The sequence below is a fragment of the Lithobates pipiens genome, unplaced genomic scaffold (genome assembly GCF_037356315.1).
Source record: "Lithobates pipiens isolate NorthernLeopardFrog02 unplaced genomic scaffold, aLitPip1_a1.2 Scaffold_13, whole genome shotgun sequence".
Taxonomy (NCBI): domain Eukaryota; kingdom Metazoa; phylum Chordata; class Amphibia; order Anura; family Ranidae; genus Lithobates; species Lithobates pipiens.
Genome location: NW_027507718.1, coordinates 122784700 through 122798273, shown reverse-complemented (window position 1 = coordinate 122798273; position 13574 = coordinate 122784700). Strand labels below are relative to the sequence as shown.

Below are 13574 nucleotides of genomic sequence, written 5' to 3'. Positions count from 1 at the left end.
CTGTACAGCTTTCTAGTAAGCATCAAGCATGATATGATGCTTGGTGATCCTGTCAAACAGTACATATTTTTTCACCATACTGTTAGCTGGAATAAAACGTATTAAAAATGGCAATAGGTGAAATACTGCATGGTGCAAAAAGTGCTCATTAGACTTTCACAGAAAAATCGAATATACACCAGGCCAAGTTTTAAACTAGGTCTAGCCTGTTCATTAGTATCAGATGTAGTTTAGAGGGCATCTGTCAGAAGGCAAAACACTGCTGTGTTCAGGCTGTCATAGAAGAATCCCTTTCAAAAATGGTGCAAAAACTTGGCCCAAACAAAACTGTTTCAGAGTTTCATTTAACTGCGAATATACTTGAATACTGGCATCAGGCTTTTGTGAAAGCCTTTTGTGGAGAAAAAACAAAAACAAACAAAAAACACAAAAAAACAAAAGAAACAAAAACAAACAATACAGTAACCCACAAAGAAGCATACTATACTACATCACAAGTATAAAATTCCAGCTAAAGAGGTTTACTGATTAGTTGACAAGTTACTGCACATGTTTTTTTTCTTTCTAACAAACACGTATGTAAAAGAGTGCATATAAAATAAACAAAACACTTCAATAGTAAAAAGAAAAACCACCATATTTCCATTCATTTCTTTTATTAAAAAAAATGCAGATCATTTAAAGACTTTTCCCTGCTTTAAAAAAACAAACAAAAAACACAGCAATATGCCATTTGTCAATATATTTACACTGTACATGGTCATTGTACAAACCTATTTACAGAACTGTATAATTACACATAAATATATATTATATAAAAGGTTATTTTAGCAAGACCTCTAGCCCTGCAGTTTTATAGTGTAAAGTGACCAAACACACTGTTTATATAAAAATATATTCCAACTGAAAAGAAAAGTTCTTAATGCAGTTTATATATTTAACAAAGTTTTTGGATACTCAAATGTTTATCCTGTCAAAGGAGAGAGTCAATAATATGGCAGTTTCTTATAAACATTGTCTCATATTAGGCAGTTACAAATCCACATCCTCGACAATGGAATGTATAAAAAACAAATAAGGCACGTTCCTTTGCATTATACAGTACAGAATATCTTGATATATTTTTAATTCTCCTGGAAGACTGAACCCAGATCTTATACCCTAGAGTGACTAAGTAGCATCACCAACAAACCATCAGATGGTGTGATAGAGTTGCACACTAGAGTAATAGGATCTGGGAAGGGCACTTAACTGGAGAAAATCTGAAAAAACAAAAAACAAAAAAAAACAAAAAAAAAAAAACAAAAAAAACACTGAGATAGTTTGCATCACAAAATGAAACATAGCTAGGGTTTTTAATCCCACTGTATACTTTCAATGCCCTTTAAAATACTTTTTGCTGCTCTTAAGCAAGCAAAGTGTTTAACAATCATTAAGGACTGATATATAGCTACCAACATATTTTAGGCAACCCCATCCAAGAGGCATTCCAGTTAATGCACAAGTTCAAGTTATTAGGTCCAGCCTGTGTTTTTCTTCTATGAATAAAGTCATTCTTTGCAAGGTCCACTAGAGTTACAGAAGGCATGTTGCCCCCATCTTGCAGTACCAGCTATAGTGGGACCTCGACAGGTTCACAATGGAAAGTTTATGTGGTTGTGTCACCCCCATACTGATTCACAGCTGCCAAGATTTTACATATGCCTCTTCATGTGCAGCGCCAAGTGGTCTGACCGGGAGAAGGCACGATCACACAGGTGACACTGAAAAGGTCGGTGCCCAGTGTGTTTGCGGAAGTGGCGTGTCAGTTCATCGGACCTGGCAAATTTCCATCCACAACCTTCCCAATTGCAGTGATAAGGTTTCTCACCTAGAGAGAAAACACAAAAAAGGTTAATTATCTTATAATCGAGATCAGACATAAAATCTAACCACTGATCAATAAATTGCATTCTTGATGGATCTATTTAAATTCTACAAAGTTTTAGGTTTAAAAGAAACAAAGACTTTAATCTACTGGTCATTAGCTGTCCCCTTAATGATGGCAGCTTCTAGGTAATTTGTTAAGCATATTCCTGCCTTCAAATGGCCCAGAATGAGCATATTAAAAAACAAAACAAAACAAAAAAAACACAACTTACCAGTATGTGTGCGGAGATGTGCTTTGAGATGAGAGCTTTTGGTATAAGTCTTTCCACAGCCAGCATACGAGCATGTATGTGTTGCCGTTCTCTTTCTGGGCCATGATCGGCGCCCTCTCTTTGGTTTGGCATCTAGGATTTCTAGAGGAGAGCATGGAGGAGTCAGGATACCCCGGTTGGCTGATGGCTGCATAGATAAAGTGTCCTCAAACAGACTGTACTGTGATGCACTCTGATACTGGATGGAAGATGGATGATGGAAAGCAGCTGTATTCTGATATCCGTGCGAGTATGGCAGGGATGGATGGCACATAAGCTGAGTCTGGCACTCGTTTAGCATTAGTTCATCTGGGCTCATAGGTGGAGTGTCAATGCCACCCATTTGTGGAGAATTTGCTAATCTTGGTTGATCATATGCCATCATGCAAGCAGTGCTGCCTTCCTGCTTAATTTTTGAACACGACTGGGGAACCAACCCCATAACAGGTCCATAAGAGTCCATAGGTGGCTCTACTTTGATGGAGTCTGAAAAGTCAAAGGCTGAAGATACAAAAAACTTCCCCTGAACGGTGTTTTGATGACAGAAGTTGTCCATGTCAGATCTCATCAACTCAGTCATGAGGCTTGTTGAAGTGTACGGTGGAGGACTGTGATCGGTGCTGTAGCCCCCTGGAGAAGGGGTTGTTTGGTAGTAAGTGCAAGATTCAGGAGAGGACAGCGAATAGTCTTCACACGTTTGGATGTTTCTGTCTGCTCCCATTGACAGAACAAATTCCAGGACATTATTTAAGTCTTCATCGTCTTTCTTAGAACAAAACGGGTCTGTGTTATGCATCACATCAGACATATTACAACTGCTGTGCGTTGTCTTGGAATCATAGGCAGCCTTCCATTTCTGAGAAATAGTAAAAAAAAAAAAAAGTCAGAATGAAGATCGCAACTATGCAATATAAAACTGTCAACCACAGGATTCACACACTCACACAACCAGCACTATAAACAGTTATTTCACCCACGCACCTGTAGCTTTACTTATGGTTTAACAGATTTTATCAAACACCCATCTCTACACAAGAGTTTGCTGGAGGAATTTACTAAAAAAAAAAAAAAAAAACGGGAGCCGACAGAATCTGGAGCAGCTGTGCATAGTAACTGATCAGCTTCTTGCTGTAGATTATTCAATTTAACATTAAAAACTAAACACTAGAAGCAGGTTAGTTACTCTGCATTTCTGCACCACTCTTAGTAAATTCCCCACTGCAGGTTTCCTAGATCTACCTATAAAACACCTGATCCCCCTCCCCCCCCCCTCTCCCTTCCACCTGTTACCAATGAACACACCTGTGCACCAGCTATCAAGGACCAGCACAAACACTCAACAGATCTGCATCTGGCATGATCACCCAACGCTACAAGATAAGACTTTTTTTTGTGTAGCCTTGCCTCCAACTTCTCCTTATTGTTTTTCAGAAAGGGCATTCGAGGGTTACCCTTGAGAAAGACTGGTTTAAGATTTACTATGCTGGGAGATCAGCTGATACAACAGAGAGGACTCCATTCAGAACGAACATCTTGTTCAGTGTCTGCTACCTGGTGGGAAGCTTGGGTTTTTTACTTTTTTTTGTGACCACATAGGTTAACCTATGCCTAGGTTTCAAAACATAGAATTTTCTCTCCTCCCCTCCCCCAAAAATAGAAATATTTTATATATATATATATATATATATATATATATATATATATATATATATATATATATATATATATATATATATATATATATATACACACACACATATATACACATATATACACACACATACATACACATATATACACACATACATAGGATGAAAAACATGTGCTGCCTGAAACTGTGCACTTGCTTGTAACTTATATGCATGAAGATTGAAGTAAAGGAATTTAACTTAAACTGAGATTGCATCTCCAATTGTTGGAGAAAAAAAAATATATATATAAAAAATACATACAGAGCCACAGAGAATAGTGCTCACATACAAAAATAGTCATGGTTTGTGCACATTAAAAAATAATTTATATATATATAAAACGTTTGCACATATATTTCTATATACACATCTTTAAGCATTGCATACATATCCCCATATATAGCTGAGTGCGTTATTTAAAAAAATAAATACATACATACACACACATATATATATATATATATATATATATATATATATATATATATATATATATATATATAAAAATAATGCACTCAGCTATATATGGGGATGTAGTATAGAATGATGTGCAATGAGAAGCGATACTTACATCTTGGTTGGAGAACGTAGAGAAAGAAGGTAGGATAGTGTCGGCTAGAGCCATGTCTGCTTCCTTCCAGCGGGTGGGATTGGCGGTAACAGAAGGACAAGTTGTCCGGTAAAGTGCAGCTAAACGAAGCTAAAGTCTATCTCCATAAAGGTTGGTGGAGAGCGGTGTGCGCGCATGGAGCTGTGTGCAATAGGAATAAGAAGAAGTTGTCATGCCGCTGAGAGGGGGCCTACATTATAAATAAAGGCACGGGGGGCAAGCACCAAACCAATTGCGAAGAGAGGAGGAAACACGTTCAGGATAAGGAGGCTGACCGCTCTGCGGAGCCTAAATTTAGCAGCACTATATAAACCCTTTTCAGTGCACAGCAGTCTGCGACTGGAGGAACAGCTCGGGGAGCCCTTTAACGACTTGGCCACGCCCCTCGCAGGACCGTCTCCTGGTAACCGAAGGAAACACAGGCCAACACATTGCCGCCTGACGTACGAGTGACGTAGGAGGGAGCCCCAGGCTCACGAGCCCGCCTTTCTCAAGTTTTTTTTTTTTTTTTTTTTTCACCGTGAATTCGAAAGGAGAAACGAAGTCTCTGACAGCAGCTGCACGTTTTTTGATTTTTTTTTACATGTATTGTAGCAGTGACAGGAGAGAGGTTTTCTGCATTCCGCTTTTCTTAAAGGACATGACTGAAATCACATCTACAAAGTCATTTGAGGATTTCTGAGACCAGGAAGTGCCTGGAGCAGCACCTTCGTGGCAGGATTGTTGGGTGCCGGTGTCCTATTAGATACTGACCCCCGTCACATAGTGTCCGCCCAGAAGGCGAACATCAAAACAAGAACAGCGCCTGCGCACTGTGTCCAGGTTCAAGCCCCACCATCCAAGTGGACATAGAGAATATAAAAGCCGAGCGAATGGAGGCCGTGCTCGAAGCGTGGCGAGCGAAGCGAGGCCATGCCCAAAGCGTGGCGAGCGAAGCGTGGGGAGAGGCCTTCTTACTATCTGCAACCCTATGTCCACTTGGATGGTGGGGCTTCAACCTTCTTAGGAGATGTTCGGCTTCTCCTTGTCCCCCGTACTTTACGCGCAGTACGCCCCAGACACTATCCGATAGGCCAGGGATATGCAATTAGCGGACCTCCAGCTGTTGCAAAACTACAAGTCCCATCACGCCTCTGGGTGTCATGCTTGTGGCTGTCAGAGTCTTGCTATGCCTCACGGGACTTGTAGTTCTGCAACAGCTGGAGGTCCGCTAATTGCAGATCCCTGCAATAGGCGGACACTTTGTGTCAGAACACCAGGCCAGTTCACACCAGCTTTTTTCGGGATCAAAAACGCATGGGAAAGTAGGTGATATGGTTTCCAATGGCATAGTTTACACCAGTGCGGTCAGCCCCAGAAAATAAAAGAAGATGCTGCATTTTTCCTGCACTGGAATGTGGCAAAACGCATAAAAAACACACTTGAATGCATCAAAAAAGTACCGGACCCCAGTAAAGAGGAAAAAAAAAAAGCATCTGGAATGCATCCGGAAACACAAAAAAATAACACTTGAACGCTGTAAAATGCATTGAAAATGCACTGGAATGCATTAAAAACACAGCCCCCTGTGCAATGGAAAGAAAAAAAACAGGGAAAAAATAAAAAAAAAGCATCTGTAATTTATCTGGAAACACATAAAAACGCACCAGAACATTCCAAGAATGTGTTAAAAACATACATGCAGAAACACATCCAGAACGGATCTGGAGTGCGTTTACAATACTGAAAATGATTGCAGGCTGGCTGGTTCACACCACAACAGCACACTCCAGATCCATTCTGGATACATTTCTGCATGTATGTTTTTAGCATGTTTTTGGAATATTCTGGTGCGTTTTTGTGTTTCCACATTAGAGTTGCTTTTTTTCTTATTTTTTTCCTGCGTTTTTCTTTCCAGTGCACTGGGGTCTGGTGTGTTTTTGATGCGTTCCAGTGCCTTTTTAATGCATCTTACAGTGTTTTAGTGCAAGATTAATGCAGCGCTTTTTTTCTGGAACTGGAAAGCCCTGGGACTGACTGCACTGGTGTGAATTATGCCAATGCAAACCATATACCCTGCTTTCCGTGTGTCTGTGATGCAGAAAGAACAACACCCTGGACTGCATGTAACGAGGGCTCGGTGATCTCTCCTGTATTGATTTGTATTGTAATTGTACTGTCTGCCCTCATGTTGTAAAGTGCTGTGTAAACTGTTTGCACTATAGAAATCCTATATAATAATAATAATGGGGTGTGAACTGGTCCTGCGTGTTAAAGCTTATATGTGATTTTAGTGATTGTGCTGACACCTCCTTTAAGAACAAAAGTGAAATGCAGAAAACATATTTCTCCTGTCTCTGGTACAATACATGGGTGTGACACTACTGCCTACTACTACATTTTTTACACTCCTCATTTATTTTGGTGAATGAGTAGAGTTACAATGTACCAGCATACTCATTCACATGGGGGGGTTCCTGTTAAAGGGGCTTCTATTTTCAGAATAAGCCCCCCACCAGCAGACCTCCACAACCACCGGCCAGGGTTTTGCTGAAGAGTTGTCCCCATCAACATAGAGCCAAGGTGCTTTGACCTCCGCCCCAAAGCACCCACATGTGTTGAGGGCATGTGGCCTGGTATGGTTCAGGAGGGAGCAGTGGACTTCCCAGCCCGCTCTTTAACAACCAGCTATACACGGTTTGTTAAAGAGCAAAATAAACAGAAACACAAATGTTCAAAAAAGCAAAATGCACCGCAAACACGCCTGAAAACTTCATCAACCACATAGATGTGAACCTAGTGTAAACATTCCATTCCTGTCTCCTGCGTTGTCACCCTGTGAAAAGCTCACCCAATGAAGAATACAAGTGGCCATGAGAACATACATTGCACGTGATCCACCATTGTCACCATCAGGAAGCTCACCCTGAGAATGGTGGAGCAGCAGCACATGCTGGAATGCATGCTACAGGAGATCAGGGTTAAAAACTGTCTATTTTACATAGTGCTTTAGCAATCAAAATGTTATTTCTTTAAAGCGGAGTTCCACCCATTTAATAGTCAGCAGCTACAAAAAGTGAAGCCCCGCTCCTCTCTGCGGCGCTGGCATTCTGTGGGCACCTGGCTGTAAAGCCACAGTCGGACACGCACTGGGCATGCGTGAGCCACGCTGCACGCTGTAAATGGCCGGCAATCTTCTGAGACCTGTGACATGTCCCAGAAGACTATAGGGAGGGAGGGGGGAGAGGTGATCTTCCTTCTGGTGCCGTGGAGCCCCGGGAGGAAGTGGGAGCCTCTATAAGAGGGTATCTGCTCCCACCCCAAAAAAATGGCATGCCAAATGTGGCATGTCAGGGAGTCGCCAACACTTAAAGCGGAAGTTCCATTTTTGGGTGGAACGCAGCTTTAAAGTTGAACTAAAGACCGAAATACCTTTCATTTCAACAGTCCGATGCCTACAAGATCCCTTGTCGGGGCAGGCAATGATCTCATCCTGTACTAGCCAATCAAGATAGCCAAAGACTTCTTTCAGGTGCCAACTTTGGCCATCTTGATTGGCTGGTGCAGGATTAGATCATTTCCACGCATGTGCAGTCATCCTGGCACACAGGCAGTGTGCCACAATGTACACTGAGCTGCGCATGCACAGCTCAGGATACATTATGCAGAAGACTTAGTAGGCAGGTAAGTTTGTTTTATTGCAGACAAAACATTGTATGTCTCTTCTGCAATAAAGTGCCTGCCTGCTCACATTCTTTTTATATTTTAGACTTTAGTCCCACTTTAAATCAGAACTAAAGTCTACAATACTTACTTCTTTAAAGTGGTTGTAAACCCTTACAGACCACTTTGACCTGCAGGTAAGCCTAGATTAAGTAGGTGCAAGAAATATCTCCTAAACCTACACAGTTTAGGAGATATTTGCAAAAGACAGGCACCGCTGTCTATGGCGCACTGAGCGCAACGTCAACGCGGCTCGGGCCAGTAACAGCGCCAGAGCTGCGATACCCGAAAGTCACTCCGGGAGATATGGAGGCGACGGTGGAGGGTTTCGAAGACCACTGCAGGGGCTTCAAACTCAGGTAAGTAATTTATAATGAGCAGTATGCTATGCATACTAGCTCATTATGCCTTTGTCTTGCAGCATGTTTATTTAATTTTTTTTCCAGAGGGTTTACGTCCTCTTTAACAGTCTAATATCCCTCTCTTACATCTTCTTTCTGGCTTCTTCCAGGTGCTGGGCTGTGGCTGTCTTCTTTGGCCAGCATAGGATGATGTCAAATCTGTGTATGTGCAGGAGTTCAGTACCCGACACACAGGATCTGTGCCTGCTTGTAGACCGAGCCGCACTTGCACAGCTCAGCGTTAGGGATGAGCCGAACACCCCCCGGTTGAAAAAAAGTGAAAAAAAAAGTGAAATATTCCTTTAAATATGGTGCCTGGGGGGTGTCTGTAGTATGCCTGTGAAGTGCCACGTGTTTCCCGTGTTTAGAACAGTCCCTGCACAAAATGACATTAAACGGAAATAACATAATTTAAAACTGCTTGCGGTTTTAATGTTATATCTGGTTCCTGCAATATGGTTGAAAATCATTGAGAAAAATGGCATGGGTAGCCCTCCCTGCCCATTACCAGCCCCTTTGGGTCTTGTACGCATATTAAGGGGAACCCAGTACCCATATTAACCACTTCCCGACCAGCGCACGACGATGTACGTCGACAGAATGGCAGGGGCAGGCATATTGGCGTACATGTACGTCCAATATTCGTTGCCGCCGTGCCATCGGGAGCGCCCGGCCGGCGGCGCGCTCCCGCGCTGGTCGGGAACCCCGTGAGTCCGGTCGCGGGACCCGCGGACTCGATCGCCGCGGGCATCCCCGCGATCGTCTCACGGAGCGGCCGAATGGAGGAAATGCTGTATAAACAAAAATTTTTCCATTCTGCCTAGCAACTAGTGACGCTGATCTCTGCTCCATGTGATTGGAGCAGAGATCAGTGTACACTAAATGAAAGCCCAACCCCCCCACAGTTAGTAACACACCCCTAGGAACACTTAACCCCTACACTGCCACCCACTGGTTAACCCTTTCACTGCCAGTGTCATTTACACAGGAATCACTGCATTTATATAGCAGTGATTACTGTATAAATGACAATGGTCCCAAAAATGTGTCAAAAATGTCCGATGGGTCCCCCACAATGTCGCAGTAACAATAAAAATCGCAGATCGCCGCCATTACTAGTAAAAAAAATAATAATAAAAAATTATTAATAAAAATGCTATAAAACTATCCCTATTTTGTAAACGCTATAACTTTTGCGCAAACCAATCAATAATCGCTTATTGCAATTTTTTTTACCAAAAATATGTAGAAGAATACGTATCGGCCTAAACTGAGGGAAAAAAATGTTTTTTTATATATTTTTGGGGGATATTTATTATTACAAAAAGTAAAAAATAATGCGTTTTTTTTCAAAATTATCGCTCTATTTTTGTTTATAGCGCAAAAAATAAAAACCGCAGGGGTGATCAAATACCACCAAAAGAAAGCTCTATTTGTGGGAAAAAAAGGACGTTAATTTTGTTTGGAAGCCACGTCGCACGACCGCGCAATTGTCAGTTAAAGCGACGCAGTGCCGAATCGCAAAAAGTGGTCTGGTCTTTGACCAGCAAATTGGTCCGGTCTGAAAGTGGTTAAAAAAAGGAAATGCGTGTGGCCCCCAGACCCTATATACTCAGAACAGCAGTATACAGGCGGTGCAAACAAGACAGGGACTGTGTAGGTTTGTTGTGTTAAGTTGAATCTGTTTGTAATTTTCAACTGGTACATTTTTGAAGTGTAGCTCCAGTCAAAAAAACGATTTTTAAGCTTTTTGGAAAACATAGGGAAGGGTTATCACCCCTGTATAATTTGTTTTGTCGTACATCTTTTTTCATCTCACTTGCTGTTGTCTCCTTCTGTTTGCAAGTAGGAGATGTTTGTAAGTTGGATGTTTGAAAGTAGGGGCCTGCCCTATATTCTCTGCAGAAATGGCGGAACAAGGTGTTGGTTTTGCCACAACATTGTAAGCCCTCAAAGTGACTCTTGGTGGGCGCTGGAGCGCCCTGCTGTGAACGATTATATCAAGAATTGTAATTACATGCCATTGTTGAACAGTGGTAGAAAAATTGACCTTTGGTGGTTGTGGTGCTGGTGTCACAACACTATAAGTCCTCACAGTTACTCTGGGTGGGCACAGGAATGGGCCCTCCTGTGAAATATTATATCAAGAATTGTAATTACATGTCCCTGTTAAACAGGGGCAGAAAAATTGGGCCTTAGGCACTGGTGCTGGTGCCATCACACTGCAACCTCTCCCATATACTCTAGTTTTATTGCAGGAATTAGCCCTGCTGCAAAGCATTGCATCAAAAATTGTAATTAAACGCCCCTGTTAAACAGGGGCAGAAAAATTGGGCTGATAGCATCACCCAGAACCAGAAATGTTCTTCCAACATATCAGCGGAGGAGGAAGAGGATAGACAATCAACATAACAGGACAGTCACTCAGCATCAGCATAGGCAGTCTTGAAGGGATGTGATATTTCAAAAAAAATTATTCGGTTACATCAGCTTCAGGTGCTTGGTAGCTGTGGGTGATCCAAGACTGATTCATCTTGATGAAGGTCAGTCGATCAACTGATTCGGTGGACAGGCGCACCCTGTGATCGGTAACAAAGCCACCAGCAGCACTGAAGGTACGTTCCGAAAGAACGCTGGATGCAGGACAGGCCAGTAGCTCAATTGCATACTGTGCAAGCTATGGCCAGTGATCCATCCTCAAGACCCAGTAAGCCAGAGGATTTTCGGTGGGAAAGGTGTCCAAGTCTGATCTTGCCCCTAGGTATTCCTGCACCATGTAAATAAGATGCTGGCGATGGTTGCTGGAACCGATCATACCTTGGGGCTGCGGACTAAAAAATTGTCTGAAAGCATCAGTCAGACAGCCACCTTCTCCACCGCTTCTTCTGACCGATGCCTCAGCAACACGTTGTCCAGGACCAGGAGTTTATAACCTCCCAGTCTCTGGGAACGCGTTGCACAGACCTTTCTGCAAGGCCTCCCGGAGATGTCTCATCCTCTGCTCCCTCTGCGATGGCAAGATAAGGTTGGCAATCATACCCTTGTACCGTGGATCAAGGAGAGTGGCCAGCCAGTAATGGTCCCTCTCCTTGATCCGAAGAATACGAGGATCCTTCCGCAGGCTTTGCAGGATCAGGGAGACCATGCAGCGTAGGTTAGCTGAGGCCTATCGGTCCGGAGTCCTCTGGGTCACTAAGGACAAGATGATCCGCAGCTACCTCCTCCCAGCCACGTACAAGTCCACGTGTTTCTTGGGACTGTAAATCATCCCTACAAGACTGCTGATGCTGAGTGCCAGCCTCCACCTCCATGCTGACACAATCATCCTCCTCCTCTTCCTCCTCCTCATCCTCTTCCTGTGTGATGGGTGGCACAGCAGGAACACTGTCTGGATAAAGGGGGCCTTGAGAGGCAAGGAAGTCCTCCTCTTCCTGCCTCTGTTCTGCCTCAAGTGCCCTGTCCATTATTCCACGCAGCGTATGCTCCAAGAGGTGGACAAGAGGTACAGTGTCACTGATGCATGCACTGTCACTGCTCACCATCCTTGTGGCCTCCTCAAACGGTGACAGGACAGTGCATGCATCCCTGATCATGCCCCACTGGCGTGGTGAGAAAAAACCGAGCTACCCTGACCCTGTCCTGGTGCCGTAGTCGCACAGGTACTCATTGATGGCCCTCTGCTGCGTGTGCAGCCGCTGCAGCATGGCCAACATTGAGTTCCACCTGGTGGGCATGTCACATATAAGGCGGTTCTTGGGCAGGTTCAATTCCTTTTGGAGCTCAGCCAGCCGAGCACAGGCATTAAATGATCGGCGGAAATGCACACAGACTTTCCTGGCCTGCTTCAGGACATCCTGTAAGCCCGGGTACCTGCCCAAGAACCGCTGCACCACCAGGTTAAGGACGTGAGCTACACAGGGCACATGGGTCAGTTGTCCCTGTCGGAGGGCGGAGAGGAGGTTGGTGCCCTTGTTGCAAACCACCATTCCTGGCTTAAGCTGGTGTGGCGTCAACCACCTCTCGGCCTGCCCCTGCAGAGCTGACAAAACATCCGCCCCAGTGTGGCTCCTGTCCCCCAAACAAACCAGCGCAAGCACGGCATGGCATCATTTTGCCTGCGTACTTGCGTAGCCCCTGGAACGCCTACGGAGCACCGCTGGTTCTGAGGACAGAGCACTGGAAGAGGCCATGGAGGAAGAAGAAGAGGAGGGGGTGGAGGAGAGAGGTGTGTCACAACCAATAGTAGCATTTTGGAGGCGTGGTGGCGGAACAACCTCCAACACTACTGCACCTTGTCCTGCATCCTTCCCAGCTGCCAGAAGAGTGACCCAATGGGCTGTGAAAGACAGGTAACGTCCCTGTCCATGCCTGCTGGACCATGAGTCAGCGGTAATATGCACCTTACCGCTGACCGCCCTGTCCAGCGAGGCAAGGACATTGCCTTCCACATGCCGGTAGAGAGCCGGAATCGCCTTCCATGAGAAAAAGTGGCGTTTGGGGACCTGCCACTGAGGAACCGCACACATTGTACAAACTCACGGAAGGGGGCCGAGTCTACCAACTGGAAAGGCAGCAGTTGAAGTGCTAGCAATTTAGCCAAGCTAGCATTCAACCGCTGGGCATGTGGATGGCTGGGAGTGAACTTCTTTCGCCGGTCCAGCAGCTGGGGCAGGGACATTTGCCTGCCATAATCGGACGTGGGTGCACTGCTAGCAGAGTGCCCGGAAGTCCTTGGCTGTGACACACCTAATTCTACACCTTCATTCCTCTCAGAGCAGGTTTCAGAGAGGACTGAAGGTCTAGTGGGGTTGGAGATGCCAGCTGATGAGGAGCAAGGAGAGGTCCACTTTGTTCTTTGGTGTGGGTCTGTGAGGTACGCTTGCCAACGAGCTGCATGGCAGGTCAACATATGTCTGGTCAAGCATGTGGTGCCCAAGCGGCTGATGTTTTGGCCACGCGAGATACGCTTGAGACATATGTTGCAAAGAGC

General features: G+C 44.3%; 1 protein-coding gene across 1 annotated transcript; it reads right to left on the bottom strand.

Annotated features, from left to right (window-relative positions):
• Positions 1-639: 639 nt before the first annotated feature.
• KLF2 (KLF transcription factor 2) lies at positions 640-4821 on the bottom strand. Its single transcript, XM_077475479.1, has 3 exons — positions 4443-4821; positions 2142-3036; positions 640-1870 (listed from the first exon to the last, which is right to left on the bottom strand). Exons 1-3 carry the CDS (start codon positions 4494-4496, stop codon positions 1695-1697), a joined length of 1125 nt encoding a protein of 374 aa, XP_077331605.1. The 5' UTR covers positions 4497-4821; the 3' UTR covers positions 640-1694.
• Between the last annotated feature and the right edge of the window lie 8753 nt (positions 4822-13574).

Bases quoted from the DNA above. Each gene is read 5' to 3' on its own strand.
- KLF2 (XM_077475479.1), bottom strand. From the start codon at position 4,496: ATGGCTCTAGCCGACACTATCCTACCTTCTTTCTCTACGTTCTCCAAC. The intron at 3,037-4,442 runs GTAAGTATCGCT...ACTATTTCTCAG, and splicing joins CTACGTTCTCCAACCAAGAT to AAATGGAAGGCTGCCTATGA. The intron at 1,871-2,141 runs GTAAGTTGTGTT...TTTTCTCTCTAG, and splicing joins ACATCTCCGCACACATACTG to GTGAGAAACCTTATCACTGC.